Raw genomic sequence first — 26,767 nt, 5'->3', positions numbered from 1 at the left:
TTGCCAACTTCAATATCATCAACTTTAGTCAACAAGTCCCAATAGGATTCGCGTGCTTCTGTTATCAAGCCTGATCCCTCGCAAAGTGTGCTTCTGGGTCTTGTATTTCCGGCTTACCACAAACCAACCACCTAACTTTCTTTGTGATTCAAAGCGAAACAGGTTAGAATGGACTCCGTTGGTCCCCATTATTAATAACATCTTTTCCTCTCTTTTTTTCATTTTCTTTTTCATTTTTTTTCGATTTTTTTTTTTCATTTTTTTCTCATTTTTTGTTGTGGTCGAATCTTATGGAGATTGCCTACGTATCATGACCCCGCATGAATCAGACCTTGCGTAGTTCGGACCAATAAAGATAAACAATACTCAACATTTTTTTTTAATTTTCATATTAAAACAAACTGGGTTTCAAAGGTTTAAAGATGACCTACAAACTTGAAAATCAAACAACCCGCATATTCTAATCAAAAGATTTACAAACTCAAAAACAAACGGCCAGCTTCCTTTCCCCGTTTGTCAAATGCAACCAAACGGCTATTTTTGCAAATGTGGCCCCTTCCAATTCTCACATGAATTTTGAGGCCGGGGAGGATTATTTTATGACACTTTACCAACTTGTCCATTCTTTTACGAAAATAACCTTTCGACAACTGAAAGATACTCTAAGGTTATTTCGGCAAGAACGATTTAAGACGCGGCCGAAGCTGGCTCGGCTTATTATGACAAAATTCAAACGGTATTCACCTGACCGCCGACTCTTTGTTTTTTTTTTCTTTTAAAATTATAATAAAAATATGGTGTTGCAAACACGTCCCTTCAGCGTCTCGAGGACGAAGATTTATAGGGCTGTGTGGGTCAACTAGACCAAAAATCCTAAACATGACCCAAAAGTGGTTGTTTATGCAAAGTCAGCCTTCCGGCGTCCCCTTCGGGAACATTCGGCTATGTCTTGATAAAACATCGTCACCCGACTTCTTAGAAATTTGACATATATATTTTTGCTGTTTTTTTTTTTTGTAAAAGGGGAAGTTGGACATCACCCGACTTATTTATGACAAAATTAAAAATCTTGACATGTTTTTTTTTGTTTTTTTTATTTGTTTTTGGCTTTTTTAGCAAAAGGGGGGTTGGACCCGATGAGGGTTGCCTACGTATCTCACATCCGGTGAGAATCAAACCCGCGTAGTTCGGGCAAATTAACCGAACCATTTTAAAACAAGTCTCTTTTTGATTTTCATTTTTCATTGCAAGACAAACCATTTTCCTTTTCTATTTTTTGAAAACAAGACAAAATAACGACTCTTTTTTTCATTTTCAACAAAAATAAAACAACCTATTTTTCCAAACTAAAATAAAGACTCTTTTTCATTTTCTTTTTCGACTTTCGACTTTCCAAAAATAAAAGACTTTTTTTATTCCTATTTTTTTCATTTTCTAAAATAATCAATTAATGCCTTAACTGTTATTTCTCTTTTTGTTTTCTCTTTTCTCTTTTTTTTTCAACATTCCCGAGATTCAGAAACCGGTCAACATGCAGGTTCGAAACAAATATATGTACATAGCAAGTAGGATGCATCAGGATGGTCTTTTCATATCAGGTTGCTAGTCCTAGACGGACCCAACCCCTGTGTTGAGTCCCCTAAGTCAAATGCAACGTGATGCAAATAAGCGTTCCTACTAGGGATCCGGCATGAATTCACGTTATTCTATGTTCAAAACCTGGGTCGGTGTTCTAGACAGTGTACCCGAGCGGACAACTCGAGTCGAGGAGGGAGCAACTTTCCGGGAACCAAAAGGCCATCCGGCTTAGTAACTTATCCGAGCCTCTTTCTTATTTCAAGGTATGACACTAACAGAATAGGGAGTCTCAACCAGTAAGCACATCCCCAGAGGTGAAGAGAGAAGGGTTCGGCACAGTTTATATATACAGTCAAATAATATCAAAGCGGTAAAAGCAACATTTAGCACATTAGGCTCAAACATGTAAAAATCAGATAAAGCCAAATATAACAATTTATCTAAGCTCGAATTTCTAACCCTGAACCAGTGGTTCTGGGAAAATTTCCCCAGCAGAGTCGCCAGAGCTGTCACACCTCCTTTTTCCGCCCCTGAGGGGGTACGTAGGGAGTTTTTTCCAATTAAAGGACAATCGAAACGGGATTTATTTATTTATTTCAGAGTCGCCACTTGGGAGATTTAGGGTGTCCCAAGTCACCAATTTTAATCCCGAATCGAGGAAAAGAATGACTCTGTATTACAGTCTGCGCACCAGAAATCCGGATAAGGAATTCTGTTAACCCGGGAGAAGGTGTTAGGCATTCCCGAGTTCCGTGGTTCTAGCACGGTCGCTCAACTGTTATATTCGGCTTGATTATCTGATTTTATACAAATATGAACTTATGTGCAAATTTTATCTTTTTACCGCTTTCATAATTGTTATTATTATTTTTACAAGAATGTGAACATCGTTTAAAAACATGTCTTTGGATTGCGTCACATAAAATGCACCCGCGATCCGGAACGTATTTTTATTCAATGTTTTAGGATTTGGATTTGGGTCGCATAAATGCGCACCCGTGTTTAAGAATGTATGCTTATTAAAATGCGCGCCTAAAGCAGTTAGCGTGTTATTATTTCTGGGTAAGGCCGTAGAATTTTGCTAAACGGCTCATCCCAAAGTCTAATTAATTTTAATTAAACATTTTATGAGGGCCCCGCAATCTATACATTTTATTAAGCGAGTCTCGTCTCATTTTATTTTTAAAAGGACAGTCCTAAAATACCTACATTTTTCTATTGAAATTTGTCTCTACAAAATAAAAGAAAAAATATCTTAATTTATTTACATGCTTGAGTTGTTATAGATGAATTTTGAATATGATTCATAAAATTTGAAAATGATGCAAACATGACAGTCCGTTGTCACTGCAGGCCCAGGCCCAACGTGTATGACATAAAACTAAACCTGGGCCGTCTTATTCACATGTTATTACCTAGTTACATTATACTAGGCATGCTATCAGTTTGTCAAATTAAAAAAAAAACTTAGCAATCTAATTTTAATCCTAGACCATTTACATGCTGAAATTAACAAATATTATTTGACTAAACAATATTTCTACCAAGTTCCTACTAGATGGCCTATTCGTTTGATTTTTAATTGACGGAGTTACTACACCATTTATTTATTTTTTGGCAATATATAGATAGTTCAATCGTTAAGCTATCGTCGGATGTTCCACTATATGTATTAAATAGCTACACGATTCTGATTTTTTGCAAACTAAATAAATTATACATACAAATAAAATTCAGAATATAATTAAAGCTAATTCAGAATTTCAACTCTTCATTTTTCGTATTCATGCTTCATATTCGGATTACAATAACCAGCGTGTCAGATGTGTACCTGATATTGGAAGCAAAAGAAAATGAAGATGAGAATCAGCAGCAGTAATAACAATACAGCACAGCAGCAACAATCCAGCAACAGTAACAACCCAGGAACAGAGTTTGCAAACCGGTGGAGTATTAATCCCAAAACAAAAACTTCAAGCTTTTATGACACAACAACAATTAATGTTAATTTCAAACAATGAAAGAAAGTAGAATATTTTTAGTTTTTTTTTATTTGAAAGTTTAAATATTTTTTCGGAATTTTCTCTCTCTTAAATGTTCAGCCCTTTTTTTTCTCTCTCTTATTCTCTTTCTGTCAGATTTTTTCCTCTCTATCTGTCTGTTCTTTCCCTCCCCCTCTATATCTGTCCAAGACCTCCAATATATATCACATCCCATAAATCTTTTAATCAATTAAAATCAACCTATTTTCTCTACCAAACCCATTATCTTCTCACTCATCCCCATTACATTAAATAAATATATCACACCACCCCATTATATTTTGTCCCCCATGCCTAACATAAACAAATACAAGATTCCCCCACACTAAAATTTGTCTTGTCCCCCCTTTATATTAAATAACTATATCACAACCCACCCCATTTCATTTTGTCCCCCATGCTTAACATAAAGAATTACAAAATGTTCAATTACCAAACTACCCCTCCTGCCTTATTGCAATTACCATTTTACCCCTGAACGTACTACAAATTACCAAACTACCCCATCAGCTATAACAAACAATTAATCAAACTTAACCAAAATATAGACAATATGATTAATTTCTAACAATGTTCAAACAACAAATTTCATGAACATGATTTCTTCAACATTTCAACAACAAATCACATGAACACAAATTGAACAACAAAGAACAACTAAAATTTGATTGAACAATATTTTAGCAACAAACAAACCTATTTTCCGATTCAACAACAACAACAACAAACAAGTATATTCAGATTTCTAAATTCAATAATATTGAACTTAAAATCAACCCTAACAACATTACAACCAACAATTCCTATACTAAACTTAAACAAGATTATGAGACAAATTCAATAAATAATCATAAATGATAAACAAGAAATCAAACTATACAAATTTCGGATTCAAGATCAACCAAACAAAGTATGAACATGAATGAAAATATTCAATAACAATAACAAACAAACTTTGTTCAAACTTCGAATTAAACTTAAACAAAACAAATAAACATATTCAAATCACTAATCTTCAAATAATCAACTAATTTTTCTTAAATTAAATCCAACAAAACTTATAACAAAGATGCATGATCCAAAAATTAAAACCAAAACATAACTTCTCATTATATTACTAAATTAAAAACGAACTTCAAACAAGATGAACACTAACTAAATCTATATTAACAACAAACAACGGATTTGAACGATTTAAACTAATACCTTTCTATATTAAAACTAAACTAACAATTCCTTTTTACAAAAATAAATAAAATTAACATGAAACAAAATGAAAAACAATTAATTAAATTTTCATTTAAATCTGAAAATTAAACCAACAAAACACATGAACAAACTAAAAAAAATTAATTCAAGCGATAGACATGAACAAAACAAACATTTGCCGATTTTAGATTCGAAAATATCAAAACAAAATACGGACAAACATAAAACTCAAAATCTACTAACCGGATCGAACGACATACGTACGGACTGTTTTGACGACCAAAGCATCGAACGAATGACGATGAACTTGGGTGGAAACAATCTGTTCGGAAATGAATCTCGCACCAAGATAACTTGACGCCGAAGACGACCGAAGAAAGGACGACCAAAGAAGCGTGGCAGCCCGTCACAAGAAGATGGATGAAGCGGAAGGCAGCAGCACCCCGGAGAAACAGTGGTCGCTGCTGCAGCGTCGCTTGGGCCTTGAACGTGAAGCAGGGCACGTTTGGTTGTTTGGATGGAGGAGATGAAGGCAGAAGAAGCAGCTCGGAGGAAGGCAGCCATGGCGATGAGCCTCGACAAAGCTGGAACAGCAGCGTCGGGGCAGCAGCAGCGGTGGCGCGACAGGTTTTGGTCGTGACGAAGCAGTGGCGACGGGGCTTCGAACAACAGAAGGATCAAACAGCGGGCCGGTCGACGCAGCAATCAGAAGCAACTGGTGGTGACGACGGACTGTTTTGACGGAGAAGATGAAGCTCGACCAAACGACGACGAACTGGAGCAACCATGGTGGACGAAGAAGATGAAGTGCTTGGGCAGCAGCTGTTTGGACGTGAAAGAGCAGAAGCAGCGGGTTGTTTGGATGACGAGGGTGTGTCGAAGAAGAAGGTAAAGGGCAGCCATGGATGCTTGGGGTGGTTTAGTTTTGGAGAAGAGGAAGATGGAGGGGGGAGGCGGATGTTAGTGTTAGGGTTTTTTTTTTTTTTTTGTGTTTAGACCAAAAAAATGAAGAAGGGGGTTGGGTATTGGGTTAATGGGGCGGACCGGGTCGACCCATGTTGAGATGGACTGGGTCATGGAGAAGGTTGGATAATTGTTTGGGTCTGGGGTTGAATTTTGAAAAAGTGGCCCAATCCGATTATTCTTTGTATTTTTGTTCTCTTTTCTTCTTTTATTTTCTAAAACTAAATTATAAAAATACTTAAATTATTATTAAGAACTAAATCAAGTTATAAAAGCGCAAAGTAACTCCCAATAACAATTAACGCATAATTAAGTAATAATTAAGCATAACATTGTATATTTGGACATTAAATGCTAAAAATGCAAAAAATGCATATTTTTGTAATTTTTAATTTTTGTAAAACTAATTTAATTACTAACAATTGTAGAATTAAATCCTCCATGCAAAATGCGATATATTTTTGTATTTTTTATTAATTTAACAAATAAGCAAACACAGACAAATACAACTAATTATCCAAAAATCTCACAAAATTGCACACCAAGGAAAATCATTTGATTTTGAATTTTTTGGGAGTAATTCTCATATAGGGTAAAAATCACGTGCTTACAGTCATCTCCGGTGAGACCTCCATCGCCGCCGCATCTTCCTCATCTCTTCAAATCCGCCCACCAACAACAACCTTCCTCTTCTACACCTAGCAGTGGAACTCAACAGACCCATCGTTGCTTCTTCTTCTTTCTCATTCTCAACAGTCGCACAACCTAAAAGGAGGAGAGTCAGTCCATGAAACTCCATTAAAATATCCTCTTGAAACTCCATGAAAATCTACTATAGAATAGCCCCAAATATACTGAAACAGATCCAACATCAGTCCTCAAGCAAAGAGGTTCGAACTGCTTGAGGTTCGTCGAAGTCGCTGGCGCGGTTCACTTTTCCAGTCAGTGGCAAGCAGTAGGATTCTCTCGAAGTTTCTTTGTTAGCATTAGAAATTTGCTCTCCGTGAGGTCCAATATCTTTCTCTTTTCTTAAATCCCTCATGTGATTTTTTGTTGATATGTTTCTGATGTTGTTATCTTTTTGAAGTAATATGAAGTTCTGTGTATGTGCCATTATCGAAATTTGGGGCTTATCTGAATTAACGTGATTTAACTTCTATGGCTTCATTAATCAATTAGATTGAACTACTGAGTTAAGTTGGATAAAGGGAGCTGCGAGATTTGAAATTGAAAGGAAATAGAGTTGGGTTAATGTGACGTGATAATATTTCTGTTTCGTTATTGCTAGTTTTTATTGACCGCTAGTAGCATGTTTTGGCCGACCACACTTGGGTAGGCAAATCGTAGGTCGCTTCTTTTGTTTTATTCGAGGTGAGAGGTCGTTTCCTTTAGTTTACTATTCGGGGAATGCCCTGCGCAATTTGTATATATTTTATCCGGGGTATGCCCCGAAGTATTTGTATTCGGAGGCCAAAAGTAGAACTCGTAGTTTTTTTATTTTCATTTCATTTTTATTTTTTTATTAGGTGGGAACGACCCCGAGCCTCTTGTGTGTTCATTTTTCTTTTCTTTGTTTATTTTTGCCTCATTTGAATATTTTAAAAGCCAACTAGATTGAGTACGCAACAGTACTAGTTATGGGACTCGAGGAATACCTATCACCTTCTCTCCGAGTCAAATGAACCCCCTTACTCAAGTTTCTAGTGCAAACTGATTTAAGAATCAAATGTGTTTTGAAGAAAAATTGTTATTTTGAAAACGGTGACCTGGCACACCGAAACTAATGTCAGGTGGCAACTCTAAAAAATCCTTCGAAATACAACATTTTTGTCACCTTTCAAAATTAAAAACCCTTTTTGAGCTTCAAAATTCTTTTTTTTTTATCTTTAAAGAAGGTTTAGTGCGGTTTAAAAAATGGGCGTGACACAAAAGGCTAAGGCAAAATGGATCAAGATAGGGGATTCCAATAATAAGTACTTTTCAGCACTGATTAAAGAGAAGACTCAAAGGAAGCAAATAACATAACTCACATCTCTCACTAATAGGAAGCTTGTTGAACTAGAGGAAATCAGAGAAAAGATAGTAAATTTTTACAAATGCTTGATGGGCTCTGCAACTCATATGCTGCCAGTAGTTAACAAGTAGACTATGAGGAAAGGGCCATGCATCACTCAGCAACAAAGAGTTAGACTATGTACAGAAGTGACAGAAAAAGATATCTATGATGGACTATCCTCAATTGGGAATGACAAGTCACCTAGTATAGATGGATACAATGCTTACTTTTTCAAAAAAGTATGGACTATTGTGAAGGCAGAAGTTACTGAAGTTATTAAGGAGTTCTTCAAAACTGGAAAACTGTATAGGGCAATTAATTGTATAGCTATTACTCTAGTCCCAAAGACTGCTAAGCCAATTATAGTGAAAGAGTATAGACCTATAGCATGCTGACTGTGATATACAAAATGATTTTCAAAATACTAGCCTCCAGATTGCAAGAAGTGGTTCCAGATATCATATGTGAAGCTCAGGCTGGGGTTATCCCAAAGAGGAAAATAGCTGACAACATCTTTCTTGCTCATGAGCTAGTTAAAGCTTATACAAGGAAGAATATATCTCCTAGATGCATGATAAAAATTGACTTACAAAAAGCATATAATTCTGTTGAATGGCCTTTTATGAGACAGATGCTTATTGAACTTGGGTTTCCAGATCAATTTGTTCTTTGGATAATAGAATGTGTTCAAACAGTCAATTGTACTGTAATGGTTAATGGTGGACTAAGTGAGCCTTTTAATACAGCTAGAGGGCTTAGACAAAGAGACCCAATATCTCCCTTTCTATTTGCAATAGCTATGGAGTATTTAAGTAGGCAGCTTAATGAACTGAAGGAAGAGAGGCTATATCAATTTCAACCAAAGTGTGCAAAATTAGGTATTTGCACACCTTAGTTTTGACCTTCTGCTTTTTGCCAAAGGAAACTTAACTTCTATTACTACTCTCCATAAGTGTTTCAGGCAATTTTTTGAAGCTTCAGAATTGCAAACAAATCTTGGAAAGAGTTGTGTGTATTTTGGAGGAGTTAAGAAGGAAGTCCACCATCTGGGGTTTGTTCATGGGAGCCTGCCTTTCAAATACTTGGGAGTATCTTTATCAACAAAGAAGGTCACTTTAATGCAATGGAAACCACTAATAGAGAAGATCATAGCTAGAATTACCTCATGGACAACCAAAAATTATCCTATGCAGGAAGAGTTCAATTAGTCAAATTTGTGTTATTTGGAATTCAAGCATACTGGCTCAATTATTCTTTATTCCTAGGAGTAAAGGTTCTGAAAGCTATAGATGCTTACTGCAGAAGTTATGTATGGTCAGGCAACAACACAATCACCAGGAAAGCTTTGGTAGCATGGGATAGAGTATGCATGCCTAGGTCAATGGGAGGGATATGCATTATCAACATAAAGCTATGGAATCAAGTCGCTCAAATCAAGATATACTGGGATGTAGCTCATAAGCAAGATAAGATATGGATTAGATGGATTCATGCTTACTATGTCAAAGGTAATCCATTGATGGAGACATCAATCTCAATACAAGCAAGTTGGATTATTAGGAAGATATTGGAAGCTAAGAAATAACTACACTTAATACCTCATGCCAAGACTACAAGGAGTTTGACAAATTCTGTTTACCACCAACTTCTCCCTGAAATGAGACCAACAACCTGGAAATGCCTTATGTTCAAGAATGATGCTAGACCGAAAGCAATCTTCATAATGTGGCTACACTTACAGGGAAGATTGCCTACAACAGATAGACTAGTAAGATGGAGACTAACAATGGACACAACATGTACATTATGTCAGACACAATTGGAAACAAAGGGACATCTATTCGTTGAATGTGAATTTGCTAAGGCTATATGGAGGAAGTTGCAGAGTTGGCTGCAATGGAAGCAAATAGCAGATACATAGAATCAACATATTGGCTGGGCTATTCAAAGTGCCAAAGGGAAATCATAGCAAGCTCAAATCTTTAAACTAGTATATGCTGAATGTATATATGTTATATGGAGGGAAATGAATCAAAGAGTGTTTGACAAGAACTATAGGAACTGAGAAACAATTGTACGTGAAATAGCTTATACCTGCTAAGTTAGAGCAGAATCTAGAGTTAAGGAGTTGCTGCAGAGTTTTGTATTTTAAGCTTCTAGTTTTTATGTTTCTTTCAGTTGTGAACTGCTTGTACATAGTAGAGAGTTAAGGATAAGATAGAATTTAGATAGCTAATTGTGCTGATTAGTTATGATTTTGTAAAATTTTCAAAGGTGATTACTACAAAAGTTTAGTTACCAAAAAAAAGTATTAGCCAAATATTACCAATATTAGCCAATTAGCTATTTGTAGCAAAAATATGTCAAATTTTTACTTTTTTTTTTTGAATGAGTGTAATTAGAATAGATTGGATACATATTAAGGAGCCTAAATCTCAATTTTGAGATGATTTGATGGATTTTTGATATGGTTTGAATCGAAAATTCGAAATAGAAGTGAACACGAAAAAAATAATAGGTGTATCACACTGTGTATCACATATGTATCACATTTGTATCAAATGTGCATCACATGTATATCCTGGTATACTTACATGTGAGATACATGTGTGATACATGTTTGATACACGTGTCATAGGAGAATTTTTTGAACTCGATTTTAACTACGATTTTGATACAAAATTAGTTCAAATCACCTCCAATCTTCCTCAAATTTTCTATATTGACTCATCTATATGTTTTAAATGAATCTCAATCATACCCATTGAAAAAAGATAATTTTTTTCTTAGACTTTTGGAATATATATATATATTTTCATCACTTTATTTGCTACCTTATCCATGGAATTTCTTTTCTGTCTTGCATCTAATATTGCTAATTATGCTTAAAAATGAAGGAGATCTTTGTGTGTGATTCTTGGTGAGAAATAACCTTATTTTTTTGGGTTTTCAATTTTTATATATTTGGGTAGTTTTGATAAATCTATGATTAATGGTTAGGGATTAATAAGTTGAGACTTTTTTGGGATATTTCTGTAAGATTCTCCGGGCAAAACGGGGTTTTAGGCCCCAAAAATGCCTTATCAGTCCAAAAACGCTTTGGGCTTTTCAACAGAACCCAAAGCCCAATAAGTTAGCGTCCTCGGTAAACAACCCGGCCCATCAAACTTAACCCGCCCGTTTCGACATAGTAGTTACAATCGGCGAACCCTATATAAGTAGCTTGACCGTCAAAAGGTTGATCAAATCACAGTTGGTCAGTTTCGTCTTTCCGAATTCCAAGTATCTGCAATCTCTGCAGGTATTTCGCATATTTATTTGATTGTCTTTTGTATCTCTGAGATTATATCTACGAAACGATAGGATCAAATTGTTCCCCTAATTGGCATTTAATGTTTCAGGCTGATTAGAAAGATTATGCTTAGGTTACTTCGAATTCTATTACGTTTATGCATGCGTTATTTTGGCACCAATATCAGTAAAATTATTTAAGTTTTTTTTTTTTTTTTTTGTTTGAATTACCTGCTGATAGATACAGGTTAAATATTGATTTATATTTTTCCTTTATCTTTTTCCTATTAATGCTGGATCGTTTTATTTTCTCTTCGGGGTATTAGTTTCATTGATATATTTTAAAAGTAAAGATGCAGTTACTGATTTGCACACTGGTTTTTTACCAGATGTAGATGATATTTTAGATGCAATTGCTGATTTGCACAACCTGTAATTACACCTGTTGTGGCTTAGTGCAAATATTTATATAATATATTTACCATAAAAAAAAGTAAAGATGCAGTTTTTAATGAAATGGAGGTTTCTTTCTTGTATTTGAACAAGAATTTTAGGCAAGGATATGATGTCTAAAGTTGTACGCTTGTTGTGTGCGAAACGAAGGGTCTCTAGAATTTGCAAAGAGGAGACGTTAATGAAGAAAAGGAAAAGAAAGGGCGCAAGACAGAGAAAGGTAAACACTAAAAAGGGAAAGAGAATGGAGATCACCAACACAGATGGAAGAGCAGCTGATGATGCGGACAGGATCTCTGAGTTGCCTGAACACATTTTACATCACATCCTTTGTCTTCTCCGCTGGCCAAAGGATATTGTGAGAACTAGCATCCTGTCCAAGAAGTGGAAAGTCATTTGGGAATCTTTGACTTCCGTTGATTTTGATCAGAGGCGCTTCCAAAATCATAAGGTTGGAGCTTCAAATGATCTCCAATCTCCACCAGTGGAGGAACAGAGCGCAAGTTTCAAGCAGGTGTTTAAGGAATCCCTGAAAGCTGGATATGTAGATCTGCGATTAATGAAGTTCATTCTGTTTGTTGAGAACACCTTAGCAACCAGAATTGAACCATTGCCAAGTATACAAAAGTTCAGGCTGCATGTCTCCTCTTTTGTTGCTGATCTTATGACTCCCTATATGAATAACTGGATTAGTGTTGCTACTGACAAGAATGTTAAAGAGCTTGATATCCATGTGAAGAAGGCTGATGATGTGTATGAGAATGTGGTTAGCCAATGTTATGTACTGCCTCAGGTGGTCTTTGCTTCCAGGACAATAACTTCATTGAAACTCCACGGATGTGGAATGGATGTTTCTGCTGTCATAAAGCTCCAAAACCTGCAGGAGCTATCCATGAAAGCTATGCGTATCAATGAGAATGTAGTCCATAAGTTTGTCCAAGGCTGCCCTTTGATCGAAGATATGCGACTGATCAAGTGCCATCTTTTGAAATTCTTGCATGTCTCAACTCTGCCTAAACTAAAAAGGTTGGAAGTACATGAGGGCTCCAACCTCAGGTCGGTCAAACTAGAGGCACCCAATCTTGAGACATTTTGGTTCCACGGAAAGAAATCTTCAAGGTGCAAATTAATCTTAGCAGGGTGCGGAAATCTTAAGAATTTGATGTTGAGGCATACACACATGTCGGATAAGTCATTTCAGGAACGTATCGCCGAATTCCCATTACTTGAAAACTTGTTCCTGTTAGAGTGCCATGCATTGCGGAGGATGACAATATTGAGTGACAAGCTGAAGAAGCTTTCAGTAGTAAGGTGCAGCAAACTAAAGGAAGCCAACATTGATGCACCAAATCTACTTTCATTTGAATATACTGGTATTGAGCTGCCTTTTTCTTCCATGAATGCTTCACAGTTGCAAGAAGTGAAGCTTCACTTGAAATCCCAAAAACAGAAGTTTCACCCTCTTGAAGTTCAGAAATTCGTTCAAGGGTTCGAAGCTAAAGGTTTCAAGTTGTTTCTTGCCTCTAAACAGGTCTCAAACTTTTTAAACTCTTGTATTAAATTATCATTGATGATTGTCTATTGCTTCTCATATGTTGAATTGTTTATTTATTCTTGTGGCACTTATAGGATGTGATTATCTATGAGGAAATGAGAGGAATCCATCTTCTTCCCTCTAGAGACTTCAAGATAGAATTGACTAAATCATCAAGAGTACTGAAAAATCTTCTCAGCAGTCACTTGCGTCAGTTTCACCCAAAAACTCTTATTTTAATGACATCTCCCAGCAGTGACCTTCTCGCGGTAAGATTAGCTCTGTCTGAACTGGATCCTTAGATTATACTTTCTAGTTTATCAATGCATTCTATCGCTACACTGGTTAGTACTCACTGTTATTTATGTGGAATACAGTTCAAAAAGGAGATCATGATGAACAAAGAGAAGACTCCTAGCTGTTGTAAATATTACTCAAAGAAATGCTGGCGACATTATTTAGAAGACATTAGAATGTTTGAGTTTTCTCCGTCTAATATAAATCCCAATACGAGTTTTGAACTAAAGTGGAGATCGTCACCCTTGCCGCTGCCGGAAGATACAGACATAACAGAAATGGACGAGTCAATGGTGCATAGGGATACAGAGCTAACTGATGTCGATGAGTAATAAATAGGACCGAGATGTTAACTCTACTTATTTATGGCGCACAGTTAGTTATATGACCATATTGTCATCTTAAATTTTCTTTTTCTTCTTTAGATAATTTTACAGTTAGACAAACATTTGAGTTTTGGTTCAAGATATTTATATTTTACGGAAGCAAGTTGAATTTGGTTCCCTCCCCCTGTTCGTCCCAGTTGACTTAAGGACAAAATTAAGAACGTTCTTTTGATGCGAGTATCTAAATAATTTGTCAACTCCATTTTCTGATGGTTTGTTTTGCATGTTACTTATAATTTGTTAAGTAAATATATCCAACACCTAAAGAATATGGATTGGTGCTGTGTCTAAGATTTTATCAGCTCCTTTCAGTTGGTTGGAGACTATCTCAAACTTTTTGCTGTACATATTTCGGCACTCTTAGTGCTGGTTTAAAATCTTCCTTTATTGATTTGAAAAATGGTGTATTAGTGATTATTGGAATAAACACTAGTACTCCTATAGTTGTATTCTAGGATAAAGGAGCGCGGTATCTCTCTCTGTGTTTCCTTTGCCATACGAATCTGGTTCTCACCAAAGATTTCAACCATGATAAGATTTGTACCATCTCAATTAATGCCAAATCACTAGAAAAGATGAAAAGCTAAGGTTCTGAAGAATGATAAAAATGGGAATCAGATACGTACTGCTACAGAAGTAGACAAGACAACAATGGCTTCTGCCTCTATATATGAGTAATACTTTCTTGAAAGCAACTAAATCAGCTATTGGCGTCTATCTTTGCATTTTCGGGGATGGACATGGTAAGTTATTTCGAGTTTAAAAGTTGTTCTCTTTTGGATGTATTTGATACGATGGAAGTCACTTATCGAAAAATGTTTCCCATGTGTGTAGAGGCCGGTTGGGAAGGAGCAAGCAGACGAAGTAAAGAAGAGGATCGTTGTTGGACCATGGGGTGGTCATGGTGGAAGCCCGTGGGACGATGGTGGCTTCACTGGAGTGAGAGAAATTACCCTTGTCTATTCTCTTTGTATAGACTCCATGACTGTGGTCTATGACCAAAATGGCAAGCCTTATAAAGCAGAGAAGCATGGAGGAGTTGGAGGTAGTAAAACTGCACAGGTAATAATTTATTCTATGGATTTTAGCTACGTACACTGATAATATAAAGAATCAGTATAGTGTTTCATTTACTTTAGCAGATTAGTTACATTACTCAACTCTAAAAATTAGTTCAAGAGACAAAGATTGCCCAAGAAACAGCCTCTCTACTTCATCGGAGTAGGGATAAGATCTGTGTGCACAATACCCTTGCCAGACCCCACTTTTACTGGGTCGTTGTTGTTGTACAAAGATTGCCCAAGACCATATAAAGATAACAATGTACTCACTAACACATCCCTTCCCATTCTTAGGACTGATCATTTGGTTTGCGGATAATATAGCATGTTTACATGGAGTCCTTCGTTGGATAAAACTACAATAAGAAAGAGTTTGACTCTAATATTATGTTAAAGAAAGTGAACCTCGGGTGTTAACTCAACGTAACAAAAGTTTAGCATTTTGCTGTTAAAGTGTGCTACTACTATGAAACTTAATGCTTTAAGTGAATTTCATTTCCAGATTAAGCTGCAATTTCCAGGAGAATACTTGACGGGCGTTAGCGGCTACTATTGTCCAGTGGTCTATGGTGGCAGTCCTGTGATACGATCCCTCACCGTTAGCAGCAACAGAAGAACATTTGGACCTTTTGGAGTTGAAGAAGGAACGCGATTCTCCCTGCCGATGGAAGGTGGCCAGATTGTAGGCTTCAAGGGGAGAAGCGGGTGGTATTTAGATGCTATTTGCTGTTACATTGCTAAAGTAAAGACTACTACAGTCTTACAGATGGCTCAACAAAGGCTGAAAAAACTCGCATCTTCTGTGTCTTTGAACTACAGATATGGAGATGACCAAAACAAGTTTTATTACTACAAAGGTGGAGATGAGGATCAAACCAAGTATTCCAAAAAATAAGGCATATGAAAACTGCTTACATTCGTTCGCGTCTGTAAGACTGTAACTAAACTATCTGTACTGAAAGATTCAAGTAAAATGATATATACATTGCAGTCGAAGTTTTCATATACTTTCGCTTAGATACTGTTTTCTTTCTTATAATGGTAGTATCTAAACAAACTTACACGAATCTTAGTTGATACATGGACATCTGCAACCTCCTACCAACACAACATTGATAACGATACTACCTAAGCTTAGACAGATAGGAAGAATTCACCTTGTATTGCCTCTATTGAGGTTTAAACATCCAAGTTACTCGCTTCAACTTTTCAACCGCTAGGCCACCCTTTGGTAGCAATTTCAGCTTTATTTACCTTTTGTTAACCCCTTTACACAACATTTACACCAGTTGTTTAAAAGGCTTAAATCTCATTTTGACATAAACACTCATAACTTTGAAGTGTTAAAACATGAAACAAGCTTACACAACCTTCTTTGCGTAAAAGACATGAATGAAAATGTGAAGTTTCCACGATTGACGACCTTAGACGAAAACTTTGGAAAATAGATAAAGAAACTTAAGAATGCAATTTTGCTATTTATACACAAGAAAGCACCTGAACCACCTATAGCATTCTACTTGTCAAGGCAAGACATGCTTACTCTTGCTCCTTTCAGTCTTGATCTCTTACCAGTATATTAGTAAATCTCTCCCCACTCCTCTTCAACCGAGAGAGATGAATATAATAAACCAACAGGAAACAGATGAGCAACATTTAAATTGCACGGCACAAGAAAATCTTTTGATAAATCAAAAAACTCTATTTGTCTCTTCGTAAACGTATGTTTAGTAATCATGCTGTCTGATCTAGGGCCAAAACCGGCACAGGTATAACCTGCAATTACCTCATTACAACACTTAAGGAATGAGCGAAATAATACTTCTGCGTTCAGTATAAACTTAAGTTATTTTAACTGGCTCTTCTTCAAGAATGAGAGGATGAATCTGTTTTCTCGGCCAAATAGTGCTCAAGCATATCTTCTTCATCATCTGTCCACACCAAAAAAAAACATGTTAATTTGATTCAGAAACAAATAAACAGAAGAAAACAAGAACAAGAAAATTGACCTTCAAAATCATCATCATCAAAATCAATATCATCCTCGTCTTCATCAGATTCTTCAGCAATAGCTGCCGCAGCTTTCTGTTGACAACCAAAAAAGAAAAGAAAACTGTTTAGCAACGGCCACACATAACTATATTATGAACCCACAGCCTTGCCTAAGCAGCTTATACAGTAACAGGACCTCACACCCAACTCGAAGGAGTTACCACTACGTACACCAAACACTTTTGACTTACAAACATTCAAAAATGCAGTTGAATGCAGTATAATATTTAGCGTTTGAATTAACGTATGGTCAGGGAACATTATAAGCAGCTGGACTAATCGGAAGGAAAAGGAAAAGGGCACAGCGCAGCACTTTAATCATACAGGGTCTTTTCTATGAGTGTAAAGACCGGGTCGTGACAATGAGCCCCATAACCATAGCCCCCACCTACACCAAAAGGTTTTAACACAAAAGTAAAGGATAATAGAGCAAATACTCAGATCACATTAAAGCATTTCATAAAAATAAGGCACGGCGTTTCTATTACTTGCATCGTACAATTTCAATCATACTGAATTCAGGAAAACATCAATGCCCTTGTTTCAATGTCTTTGGCTATGCTATTTAGCAAAGACGAACTGGATCTTGCCCAGTAACACTGCCTTCACATTAATTTTAATAACTATGGTGTCTGGGCCAGCTTGCGTGCATCTCGACTAATTCAAAGGATACATGCTACCTCCCACCAGCACAGGTACCGAGTAACTCCATTGTCTTCACATTTTTTACAACAACAAACCCAATATATTCCCACAAGTGGAGTATGTCTTCACATTTATTGAACACCCAAAAAAAGAAGAGACAGCCTCCCGTAGTGGGATAGTCTTTATGGAACTCTGGACACTATCTAGAAAGTTGAAATTATAAATGAGGCTGTCCTCTTTGACTCAAATTAATTTGGTGGACAATAGAAAATTTCAATTCAGCAATGCAAGCATCAGCGAGATTAAAATAGCACAACTTCATTATAAACTTAGAAATAGCAACTACACGAAAGAATAAATTACCCCACTGGCTCTTCCACTTTCAAACCATTGCCTCCCTGTCAGTTTCTTTTCCTTTGGAGCATTAAGTGCTGAATCTGGCATTAACCTGAACGTTGATATATGGTTGCACATCAGGAGCATAATAGCCAAATTTGGACAAAAGGAAATGCTGAAAAGTAGTTGGCTAGCCACAAGTTTCTAAAGCAGAAAAGTTCAAAGGTAAGGAGTTTAAGAGGTAACATATGGTCATAATCAGTACATTCTGTCTACAGCTTCGTCAGTTGAATGATTCCTAACATCTCCGACCCACAACCCTGTTTAAAAGTCTCTGCACTCAACAGAGAAGAAAAAGAATAAACATTTCCCTCTGGCAACAAAGTGCCCCTAAAGTTGCCCAAGATTTTCACATATTTGGAGTTCATGATTTATTTTAACTGTATGCAGCTTCGCTGGAATTTCCAAAAGTGTAATCCTTCTAGTTTTATTGGATGAAGAAAACCCACTTCCAGTGATAATACTTTGGTTGAGAAGCCAATGCAAGAAACTTACTTGGCTCTTTCCAAAGCTAGTTCAGCTTCAAATCTTTCCCTCCATGCCAAGAATGTATCGATGGTAACTGGTTCTCCATGTGGTACAATTACCTAAAAGTCAAATGAATAATAACAATTAAGTGATCACGATTCCAGGCCAATCAATCAAAACAACAAGTAACAGAAGATCTTCCAGTTGGTAGTTCAATAGAGCACCACAGAATTGCTTATAAAAATGTAGATGCAACATGCAAGCTAGATCCGCAAGGTTTGCTGAAATTATTAACTAACAAAAGTGAAGATTTGAAGTGTTGGTAGCCTCCGACTACCTTGACTGAGATACAGGCAGATTCAAGTCTTATTACTGTCTTACCACTTTCAAGCTCAAACTTGCAAAAGTCACTACGCTCGTAGACAACTTTGGCTAGATTTCAAGTACATCCTAATATCCTGGCCTGACTGTCCCTTCTAAAACCCAGACACAAGTTATATTTCTAGCTCAACTTATTAAGTGACATTAGAAGAATATATATTGGAGCCTGATTCCAAGTACTATCAGAACAAAACATGCCTTTACACCCCCCCCCCCTTTTCCTTTTCTTATTCAGTGGATAAGTTATCAAAATCATACTAAAGTAACCTAGTTTTGTCTGTCCAATAGAAGCTGTGGGCAATTCACAATTCTTGAGTCAAAATCACTGAAATCTTTGACTTATGACTTTCCAAGTTTGCAGCTAATGAAAACTGATTCACATGCTACAGCTCAATCGGGACAAATAACATACTTCCTCTTTTTTGGCTTCATCATCTTCAGCATCTTCGGCTCCCGTTTCTTCAGCAAATCTTTCAGATAGCCAGTCTTTAGCTGATGTGACCAATGTGTAAATCATGGCCATGCCAAGATTCTCAACAGCCTTCAAATGCAAGCATTCAGAGAAGAAGTCATAAAAAACAAGTGCTTGATTTAGATAAAAGAACAACACTCATCAATTTCCATAATTCATTCTACATCAGTAGCTAAATGCTAAAGACAGGAAAGAGAGGATAGGGGCTTCTTTTGGGCTGTAGTGGGTAGGGTCAGAGTCACTGCCACAATAATCGGCCAGATTCTTTAACTAGCAGAAGAAACAATACTTAAAAAAAAAAAAAAAAAAAAAAAAAATCAAAAGTGCACGGCATAAGATCGGGGCTTGAAAACATACCTCTTGTTCAAGCTTCTCTTTCAAGATCTTAAGATCTCCAGATTGGATTCCTTTTAAACTAAAAAATCAAGAAGATCTCTTAAATGTATCAATTGCACAAAGTTGCTTATCAAAATAATAAAGCAAAATTAAGGTTGCTGCTAGGTAACTGCTGTTATATTGATAGAAAAATGATCGCTACTAACAGATATGATGTTAAGTATATTAGAGAAGCTTGTAAACCGTGTCAAGTGCACAGTCAATAATAGATCACTCGCTTATGGATGTAAGCTTGCTGAACCACATTAAACTAAGTTCTTTACAACAACAAACCAGTAAAATCCCACAAGTGGGGTCTAGAGTGGGGTCTGGAGAGGGTAGAGTGTACGCAAACCTTACCCCTGCCTCGGAGGGGTAGAGAGGCTGTTTCCGAAAGACCCTCGGCTCAGTAAGAAGAAAATAAACAATAAACAATAGACAGTAGATCAGTGACAACAACAGAAGCCAGAATAATATCAACATTGTAAGAAATAGAAAATAGATGTAAAAGCAATAACAATAACCAGTAATAATGCCATAGAAAATAGTGTGGAAACTACATAAACCAACAACAACCCAAGGCAAAACATTATCAGCCTAGCCCCGCCCCGAAACAACGTAGAAAAACGCTCTACTCCGTCCTAACCTACAACCCTAAGCTCGACCTCCACACTTTACTATCCAGAGCCAATTAAACTGAGTTCTTTGTCTTTGATTATTTAGTTTCACTTACTGCTTGTCATTTTCGCAGATAAACTACATAAAGGACATGTGATATGTTGAAATAGGGGTAAAATTCCAATTCCACTTACAAGCACAAAAGAGCACAAAGGATATTTCCCTCTGTTATGTAGCATTTATAACAGTGTATCCAAACAAAGAAAAGACTACAGGTCCTGAGATGGGTCATCCAAGTGCAAGGTTAAAATTACCTTGAGACATTCAAAAGTGGAGGTTCATCGGGATATTTTTCTGTGTGTGAAAATATTAAAGCCAATCGAACTGCAGCAACAATTTGGTTGCAATCATTGTTAGTGAGAGTTCATATACTTACAGAAAAAGAAGTAAAGAAGAGAGCTGTAGAGGAAATAACTGCGAGACAAATAGCAAAACCTGATGAGTATGTAGATTCTTCATCATCCTCCTGTGCCAAAAGCAACAATGTGAGAAGTATGATAATAGTAATTAAAAGGCATGAATAACACTAATGAAGGGTCACGAGATGTCTAGTTCCTTTGAGCTAGTACAATAATAAACAATTCCAAACAAAAGATCGATTACTTATAAAATAACTCCGGCCCTCCGCCACTACATTAGTCTATTCATCATCAATCTTAATAGTCAAGTAATACACTATCGCAAAGATTGCCATGTACCTGAGGAGTAATAGTAATTTGGAAGCATCGATTTGAAGTGTTTAGCCCGCTTTCACTGGAGTGGATTTCTAGCAGAACCACACAATAAAGTTATCTGATGAGTTTCAAAACAGAGAGCAAGACGAACCTACAAATTGAATCATCAAGGATAGTCGTAAACCTTTGAATTCATCCATAAGAATTGCTTCCAACGCCTCGATTTCCATCTCTTGTTCCTGCGCATAGTCTAGTCCAAAATTCTAATAAGATGGATTTAATTATGATGATTGCACTCAATGAATTCAATTCAATTGTAGATAAACCAACATCTTCAAAATCCGCATAACATATACCTAGCATATCCTCAGGGTCTGTCTGAAGACTAAATTCATAGCCAAATTAAATCAAGAATCAATTTTCATTATTTTTTACTTTTCTGAACAGATAAAATGTGGCCATACACAATCTTAATTTGAAAGGCCCAATTATGTTCAATAAGCTCAAATTTGTAGGAAAAATCAAATCTTTTAGGCAAACTACCTGCCATTCTTGCTCTTTAATGAATCAAAAGAGTAGTGGAATAGCTCGGATACTAAAATCTTTCATTTATAAAGCAACAGCTCATTCATTGAATAGAAATATTAAGAAATTGAGGTTCAATTAGCTGAAATTTGTGTGAAAATCAAATCTTTTAGGGAAATTACCTGTCATGGTTGCTCTTTAATTAATTTCTCGCTAGCTCTTGCTTCGCGATCAGAACTAGTAAATACAGTTGGATACAAAGCAGTAGAAGAAAACCTAAAGAGCTCTACCACGAGGACCAAATAGTAGGCTACGCCGTCGTATTTGAATTTCAGTCAAATGAATCCAGCCAAGGGTTAAAAGGACCATTTAATTATAACAGTGATCATGATTAATCAGAGCCGTTTATCTCAAAGGCTGCTAAAGTCAACTCTTTGTAATTATCAAAGCCTCCTTGTGGTTTCTTTTTGTGGCACTTAAGTCCATATGGTTTGCACTATTATAAAGCACCTCACTTAATTTATTTTATGGGGACAAAATCCTCTCTCTGTCAATTATGATGGTACAATTAGGGGTGGCAAATAGGTTGTTTAGGTTGTATTTGGGCTGATCAGTATGGATTGATTCATTAAATGAATGAATTTTTACCTCTTATAGCAAAGGTTAACACCTTATTTATTTTAAATAAATACCATTTAAAAAAATTATATTCTATAGATATCTTTTAATGTTTATAGTAAAATATATAATTTTGGTTACCTCATATCCCTAAGCCACTAAATACGCTATTCAGTTACACTATTTTCTTTCTTTCTCTACTTTGATACATGACATTCTCTTCCCCCATTCTGATGAAGAGTGTTTGGAGCATCGAAACCGAACATGAATGAGAGGACTAGACAGGTCATCATTTCTTCCCTGTAATAATTCCAAAATCAAGTGTTATAGAGTACCCACAAAACATGATAAGTATAAAAAAGACAATAAGATTGCTACCGCTTGGGAATAAAATCCAGAAAAGAAAAAAACAAAAGGAAGAGAAAAGAGAACTCACAAAAAATGCCATTTACAATTATGGGTGGGCATCGGTCGGTTCGGTTCTGTTATAAATATTATCGGTTTAGCATATCGATTATCGGTTTACAAATATGATAAACCAATAACCAAACCGACAAGATATTAGTTATCGGTTATCGGTTAATCGGTTATCGATCATTATCGGTTCAGTTATCGGTTTACCCGATAAGAGAACTCAATCTAGAGTTAAGCAAAAAAGAGAAGAATTCACATATAGTATATTACCCAATTCTGCGTTCTAGCCACAACTAATATTTGAAGAATGTTTCATTTTGACAAATTCATGACCCGTGCAATCTCAAAAATTGATACTACAACTCCAACTAGGATTCCATCTCCATTTCACTAGGAATATTAGTTAACAGGAACATAAATTATAATTTTTTGGGTTCCTACCAAACTATAATCAAGAGATCAATCACTTTCAAGAGTCCAATGGTAGCAAGAGCAATGAGGGTACTAATAATTCAAAAGTTGTCCAAACACAACTGAAATAGTGTTAATTCTTTAACAATCCAAATACATTAATAACAATACAAAGTAGTAGCAATTTCACCTTAAAATTAAAAAGTACAAACATAGTACTAAAATATGAGCACAAAATAAAGAATCGAAAACAATCAAAAATCATATACTTTTATTATCGAACTCTACTGTAAAACTCAAAAGAAAGAAACGAAATTTGTTCTTAACAAAGAAGTAATTTTGGAATACGAATTTACGCTAAGATTCTAAGAATGTGGTTGTACATTGAAATTTGAAGAAGAACTGTTCATAAATTGAATCAGAGTCTAAAGAGTGAACATTAAAACTTCAATCTTGAATGTGGCTGGGAAAATTAGGAGAAAAAAAGAGAATGGAGCCCTAGAAATCGGGTAAAATCTTAATTTTATTAAATTTTATTGGGTTATCGGTTAACCCGTTAAGAAATTGGGCAACCCGTGGCCCGAACCGATAACCCAATAGTAAAAAAATGCAAAATCATTACTGAACCATTAACCCGATTACCCTATATCGATACCCCAATAAGCTTTTATCGGTTGGGGTTATCGGCTATACCCGATATATGCCCAACCCTATTTACAATAGTATCTACATCAGAAGTTGATTTTGGATATCTGTTGACTATGCTCACAAGAGAACAAGGGCATTTGAATGAATACAAAGGGTCGGAAGCAACTTGATTTTCTGTTACGAAGGGCTCTTCATATTTGATCAAATACGAAGGGCACTTGATTGAAGACGAAGGGCCTTTTTGGTGAGATTCAGGGTTTTTACTCGACGGTGGATTCGCCGGAAATTAGGGTTTGTTCTTGAACAAAGACGACGGAGTTTGGGACTGAGCAACTTGATTTTCTGTTAATATATTTCAATGTATTTTCAACGTATCACGTTGTATTTTTATGTATTTCATTGTATTCATTGTCTTTTTTTCATTGTAATTCAATGTATCTCGCTGTATTCCGTGCATTTCATTGTATTCACTATCTTTTTTTTCATTGCATTTCAATGTATCCCGCTATATTCTATATATTTCATTGTATTCACTGTCTCGCTATATGCCATGAATGTATTCATATGTTTTTTTAATTAATATAATTTATGTATTTAGATGTATTATATAACTTTTCTGAAGATTGCTATGTTTTTGGGGTATTTTTTGGTTGAGAATCTTTTTTATACAAGAAAATACAAAATTTGTGTGTTATAAATGAGTTTGTTGAGTTATATTAAGAGTTTATTATGTTAATTGATTCACTTTCCGTTTAAAAACAGTGCAATTCCCTGTTTCACGCCATGAATACAGTCGAATACAATAATATGTCCAGCTGTAATCCCATGTGTTCACGCCATAAATACAGTCGAATACACTCGAATACAACAACTGATTAGCTGGACTTCTCTGATTCACGCCTATTTTTGCTACTGTATTCATGAATACAGTAGCTTAAATACATCTAATACATCTTATAACAACAGAAAACGTATCTACAATCCGTAATATAGCAAATGATATTTATAGATAGCTAATTACCACTAAAAGATAGTGCTTTATGAACATTTCTCTTAAATGAATCATTGTCTAACCTGACCAAAGTTCAGTTGGGTTAAGATGGGTTGGGTCAAGATGTGTTAAACAATAAGTTGTAATCCAACCAGCCCAAATTGATCTAAATCTTTGCAATATTCTTAACTTTTAAACAAGCATATATAAAAAAAATATATTATGTTTTGTATATATGTCAATTCATGCCAAATGATTTATTTCCTCAATTTAGATTTAGAATTTTATTTGATAGTTCTTCATTTTATAATAATAATAAATATAAAAAAAATAAAAAAGTAAAAATTAAAACTTTTCACCCACCTCAATCCACCTCCCACCACCCGAACCCCCACCCTATTCCCGAACCCCTGATCCCACCCAAAATAAAAATATTATTTAGAATACTTTGTTTTAATATTGTGGATAGAGTATTTTCTTTTTCATTTCAACAAAATGAATATCTTCTTTTTATGGTAGAAAAAATATTTTCTTTCATTTCAATTAAATAAGTACTTTCTTTTTATAATGTAGAAAAGGTATTTTTTTTTTGTTTTATGAAATGAGTATTTTCTTTTCATATAGTAGAAAAAGTATTTTCCTTTGTTTCAACAAAAAAGAGTACTTTCTTTTCATGATGTAGAAAAAATATTTTTTTTTCATAAAAAGAGTACTTTCCTTTCATGTTGTAGAAAAAAAAAATTCTTTTAATGTTGTATATAGAGTTTTTTTTCTTCCTTTCAACAAAACACTTTCTTTTTATGACATGGAAAAAGTATTTTCTTTCATTTTAATAAAATAAGTATTTTCCACCATCACTAACAACAACAACAATAACAAACCCATCTTAGTAGGCGTTTGGACATGAATTCCAATTTTTTTTTTCAAATTTGGATTTTCACTAAAATTTGAATTGAAGATGAAGTTGTGTTTGGTTATAATTTTTGCAACATATTTGGATGTCTTTATTTTTCAAAATCATGAAACATGATTTATACTCCACAACTTATAAAAAATATCAAAATCACCCCAATTTGATTATCCCACGTAAAATAAACAATTAAAATGCTATTGTTTAACTGTTATCATATTCTGCTTTACTGCAATACATAGAAGATGCAAAATTAATATCACATTTTCTAATTCTACTAACACACAGAGAAGGTGCAAAAGCATGCATAGCCATATATTTCTCATAACCATATAATCAAACCTCCAGTAGGCAGAGTTCAAGTATCAACTAGGACCGATGTTCTACCATCAATCTCCAAAGATGTATCTGCCAAAGATGAAAAACTGATGGGGTCATTTTATAAATTTTAAAAATATAGGGTAAATCTGTAAAACTAAAAACTAGCAAATTCCCATTTTCAATTGAAAAAGGATTTTCAAGTGAAAAAGAAAAAAACTAGTAAGAATAGGATAACCAAACATTGTTTTCAAAAAAAAAATTGAAAAAAAGGAAATTTTTTGTATGTCCAAACGGGCTCTTAATCTCATACGTGGGGTCTGAAAAATATTTTTTAGAACATGAGTTAATGTAGAACCTTATGATTGAGCATTTATTTGGGTCAAGATTAGGTATCATCACGGGTCCATTTGAGCTAATAATTTTTGATAAGTTAATTTGTTGTTTTAAAAATATTCCAGCCCAAACCCATTAAAACTTGAGCAAATTGAACAGATCAAATGAGTTTAGGTTAGTTTTACCAGTACTATTACACTTTTTGGCGAGTCATTTCTCTATCGAAGGATTTAGATCATATAGATTAATTCTTTACTTCAAAACATTTCAAAAGCAATATTAAGCAATAGCATAACGTAAATTTCTTTTTATCTGAAGGAAAGAAAAAAAACCAAAAGCATGATTAGAACTTAACATTTAGATTCTAAAAGTCTAAATTGACGATACTTTGGAATGAGAGATTAGCTCCTTTTTTTGGCAAGGAAAAAATTTCATTTAATAATTAGTGGAGGTAGTTAATTATTAAATTAAGAAACAAGTTATATTATAAGTATGAAAGTCCTCTTCGACAGTAATAATACAGTAAAACAACAATACCAACAACTGATTCAGTATAATCCCACAAGTAGGGATTGAGGAGGGTAG

At 35.3% G+C, this 26,767-nt stretch overlaps 3 protein-coding genes across 3 annotated transcripts; 2 read left to right on the top strand and 1 right to left on the bottom strand.

Moving 5' to 3' along the window:
- Positions 1-11,090: 11,090 nt before the first annotated feature.
- Positions 11,091-13,930, top strand: LOC104231247 (F-box/LRR-repeat protein At3g03360-like). Its single transcript, XM_009784206.1, has 4 exons — positions 11,091-11,149; positions 11,743-13,123; positions 13,222-13,395; positions 13,504-13,930. The coding sequence occupies exons 2-4, from the start codon at positions 11,774-11,776 to the stop codon at positions 13,753-13,755; spliced, it is 1,776 nt and encodes a 591-aa protein (XP_009782508.1). The 5' UTR covers positions 11,091-11,149; positions 11,743-11,773; the 3' UTR covers positions 13,756-13,930.
- A 531-nt stretch (positions 13,931-14,461) lies between these two features.
- LOC104231250 (jacalin-related lectin 19) lies at positions 14,462-15,877 on the top strand. Its single transcript, XM_009784208.2, has 3 exons — positions 14,462-14,552; positions 14,644-14,871; positions 15,373-15,877. Exons 1-3 carry the CDS (start codon positions 14,544-14,546, stop codon positions 15,763-15,765), a joined length of 630 nt encoding a protein of 209 aa, XP_009782510.1. The 5' UTR covers positions 14,462-14,543; the 3' UTR covers positions 15,766-15,877.
- A 654-nt stretch (positions 15,878-16,531) lies between these two features.
- On the bottom strand, positions 16,532-21,873 carry LOC104231251 (uncharacterized). The gene is made up of 11 exons (XM_009784209.2): positions 21,719-21,873; positions 21,196-21,261; positions 21,036-21,103; positions 20,773-20,803; positions 20,592-20,661; positions 19,642-19,699; positions 19,225-19,353; positions 18,459-18,550; positions 17,931-18,015; positions 16,880-16,955; positions 16,532-16,801 (listed from the first exon to the last, which is right to left on the bottom strand). Exons 1-11 carry the CDS (start codon positions 21,723-21,725, stop codon positions 16,737-16,739), a joined length of 747 nt encoding a protein of 248 aa, XP_009782511.1. The 5' UTR covers positions 21,726-21,873; the 3' UTR covers positions 16,532-16,736.
- Positions 21,874-26,767: the final 4,894 nt, after the last annotated feature.

Source organism: Nicotiana sylvestris, chromosome 3 (genome assembly GCF_000393655.2).
Source record: "Nicotiana sylvestris chromosome 3, ASM39365v2, whole genome shotgun sequence".
NCBI classification, from domain to species: domain Eukaryota; kingdom Viridiplantae; phylum Streptophyta; class Magnoliopsida; order Solanales; family Solanaceae; genus Nicotiana; species Nicotiana sylvestris.
Note: the sequence above shows the minus strand (reverse complement) of the source record. Positions and strands in the feature narration are given on the sequence as shown.

What these genes read in the sequence shown, in the direction of transcription:
- LOC104231247 (XM_009784206.1), top strand. Translation starts at nt 11,774, where the DNA reads ATGAAGAAAAGGAAAAGAAAGGGCGCAAGACAGAGAAAGGTAAACACT. An exon ending in TGTTTCTTGCCTCTAAACAG is followed by an intron (nt 13,124 to 13,221) that starts GTCTCAAACTTT and finishes TGGCACTTATAG; the next exon opens with GATGTGATTATCTATGAGGA. An exon ending in CCAGCAGTGACCTTCTCGCG is followed by an intron (nt 13,396 to 13,503) that starts GTAAGATTAGCT and finishes TGTGGAATACAG; the next exon opens with TTCAAAAAGGAGATCATGAT.
- LOC104231250 (XM_009784208.2), top strand. An exon ending in GAGGTAGTAAAACTGCACAG is followed by an intron (nt 14,872 to 15,372) that starts GTAATAATTTAT and finishes TTTCATTTCCAG; the next exon opens with ATTAAGCTGCAATTTCCAGG.
- LOC104231251 (XM_009784209.2), bottom strand. An exon ending in AAGAGAAGCTTGAACAAGAG is followed by an intron (nt 19,354 to 19,641) that starts GTATGTTTTCAA and finishes TTGCATTTGAAG; the next exon opens with GCTGTTGAGAATCTTGGCAT. An exon ending in TGATGATGATGATTTTGAAG is followed by an intron (nt 16,802 to 16,879) that starts GTCAATTTTCTT and finishes TGGTGTGGACAG; the next exon opens with ATGATGAAGAAGATATGCTT.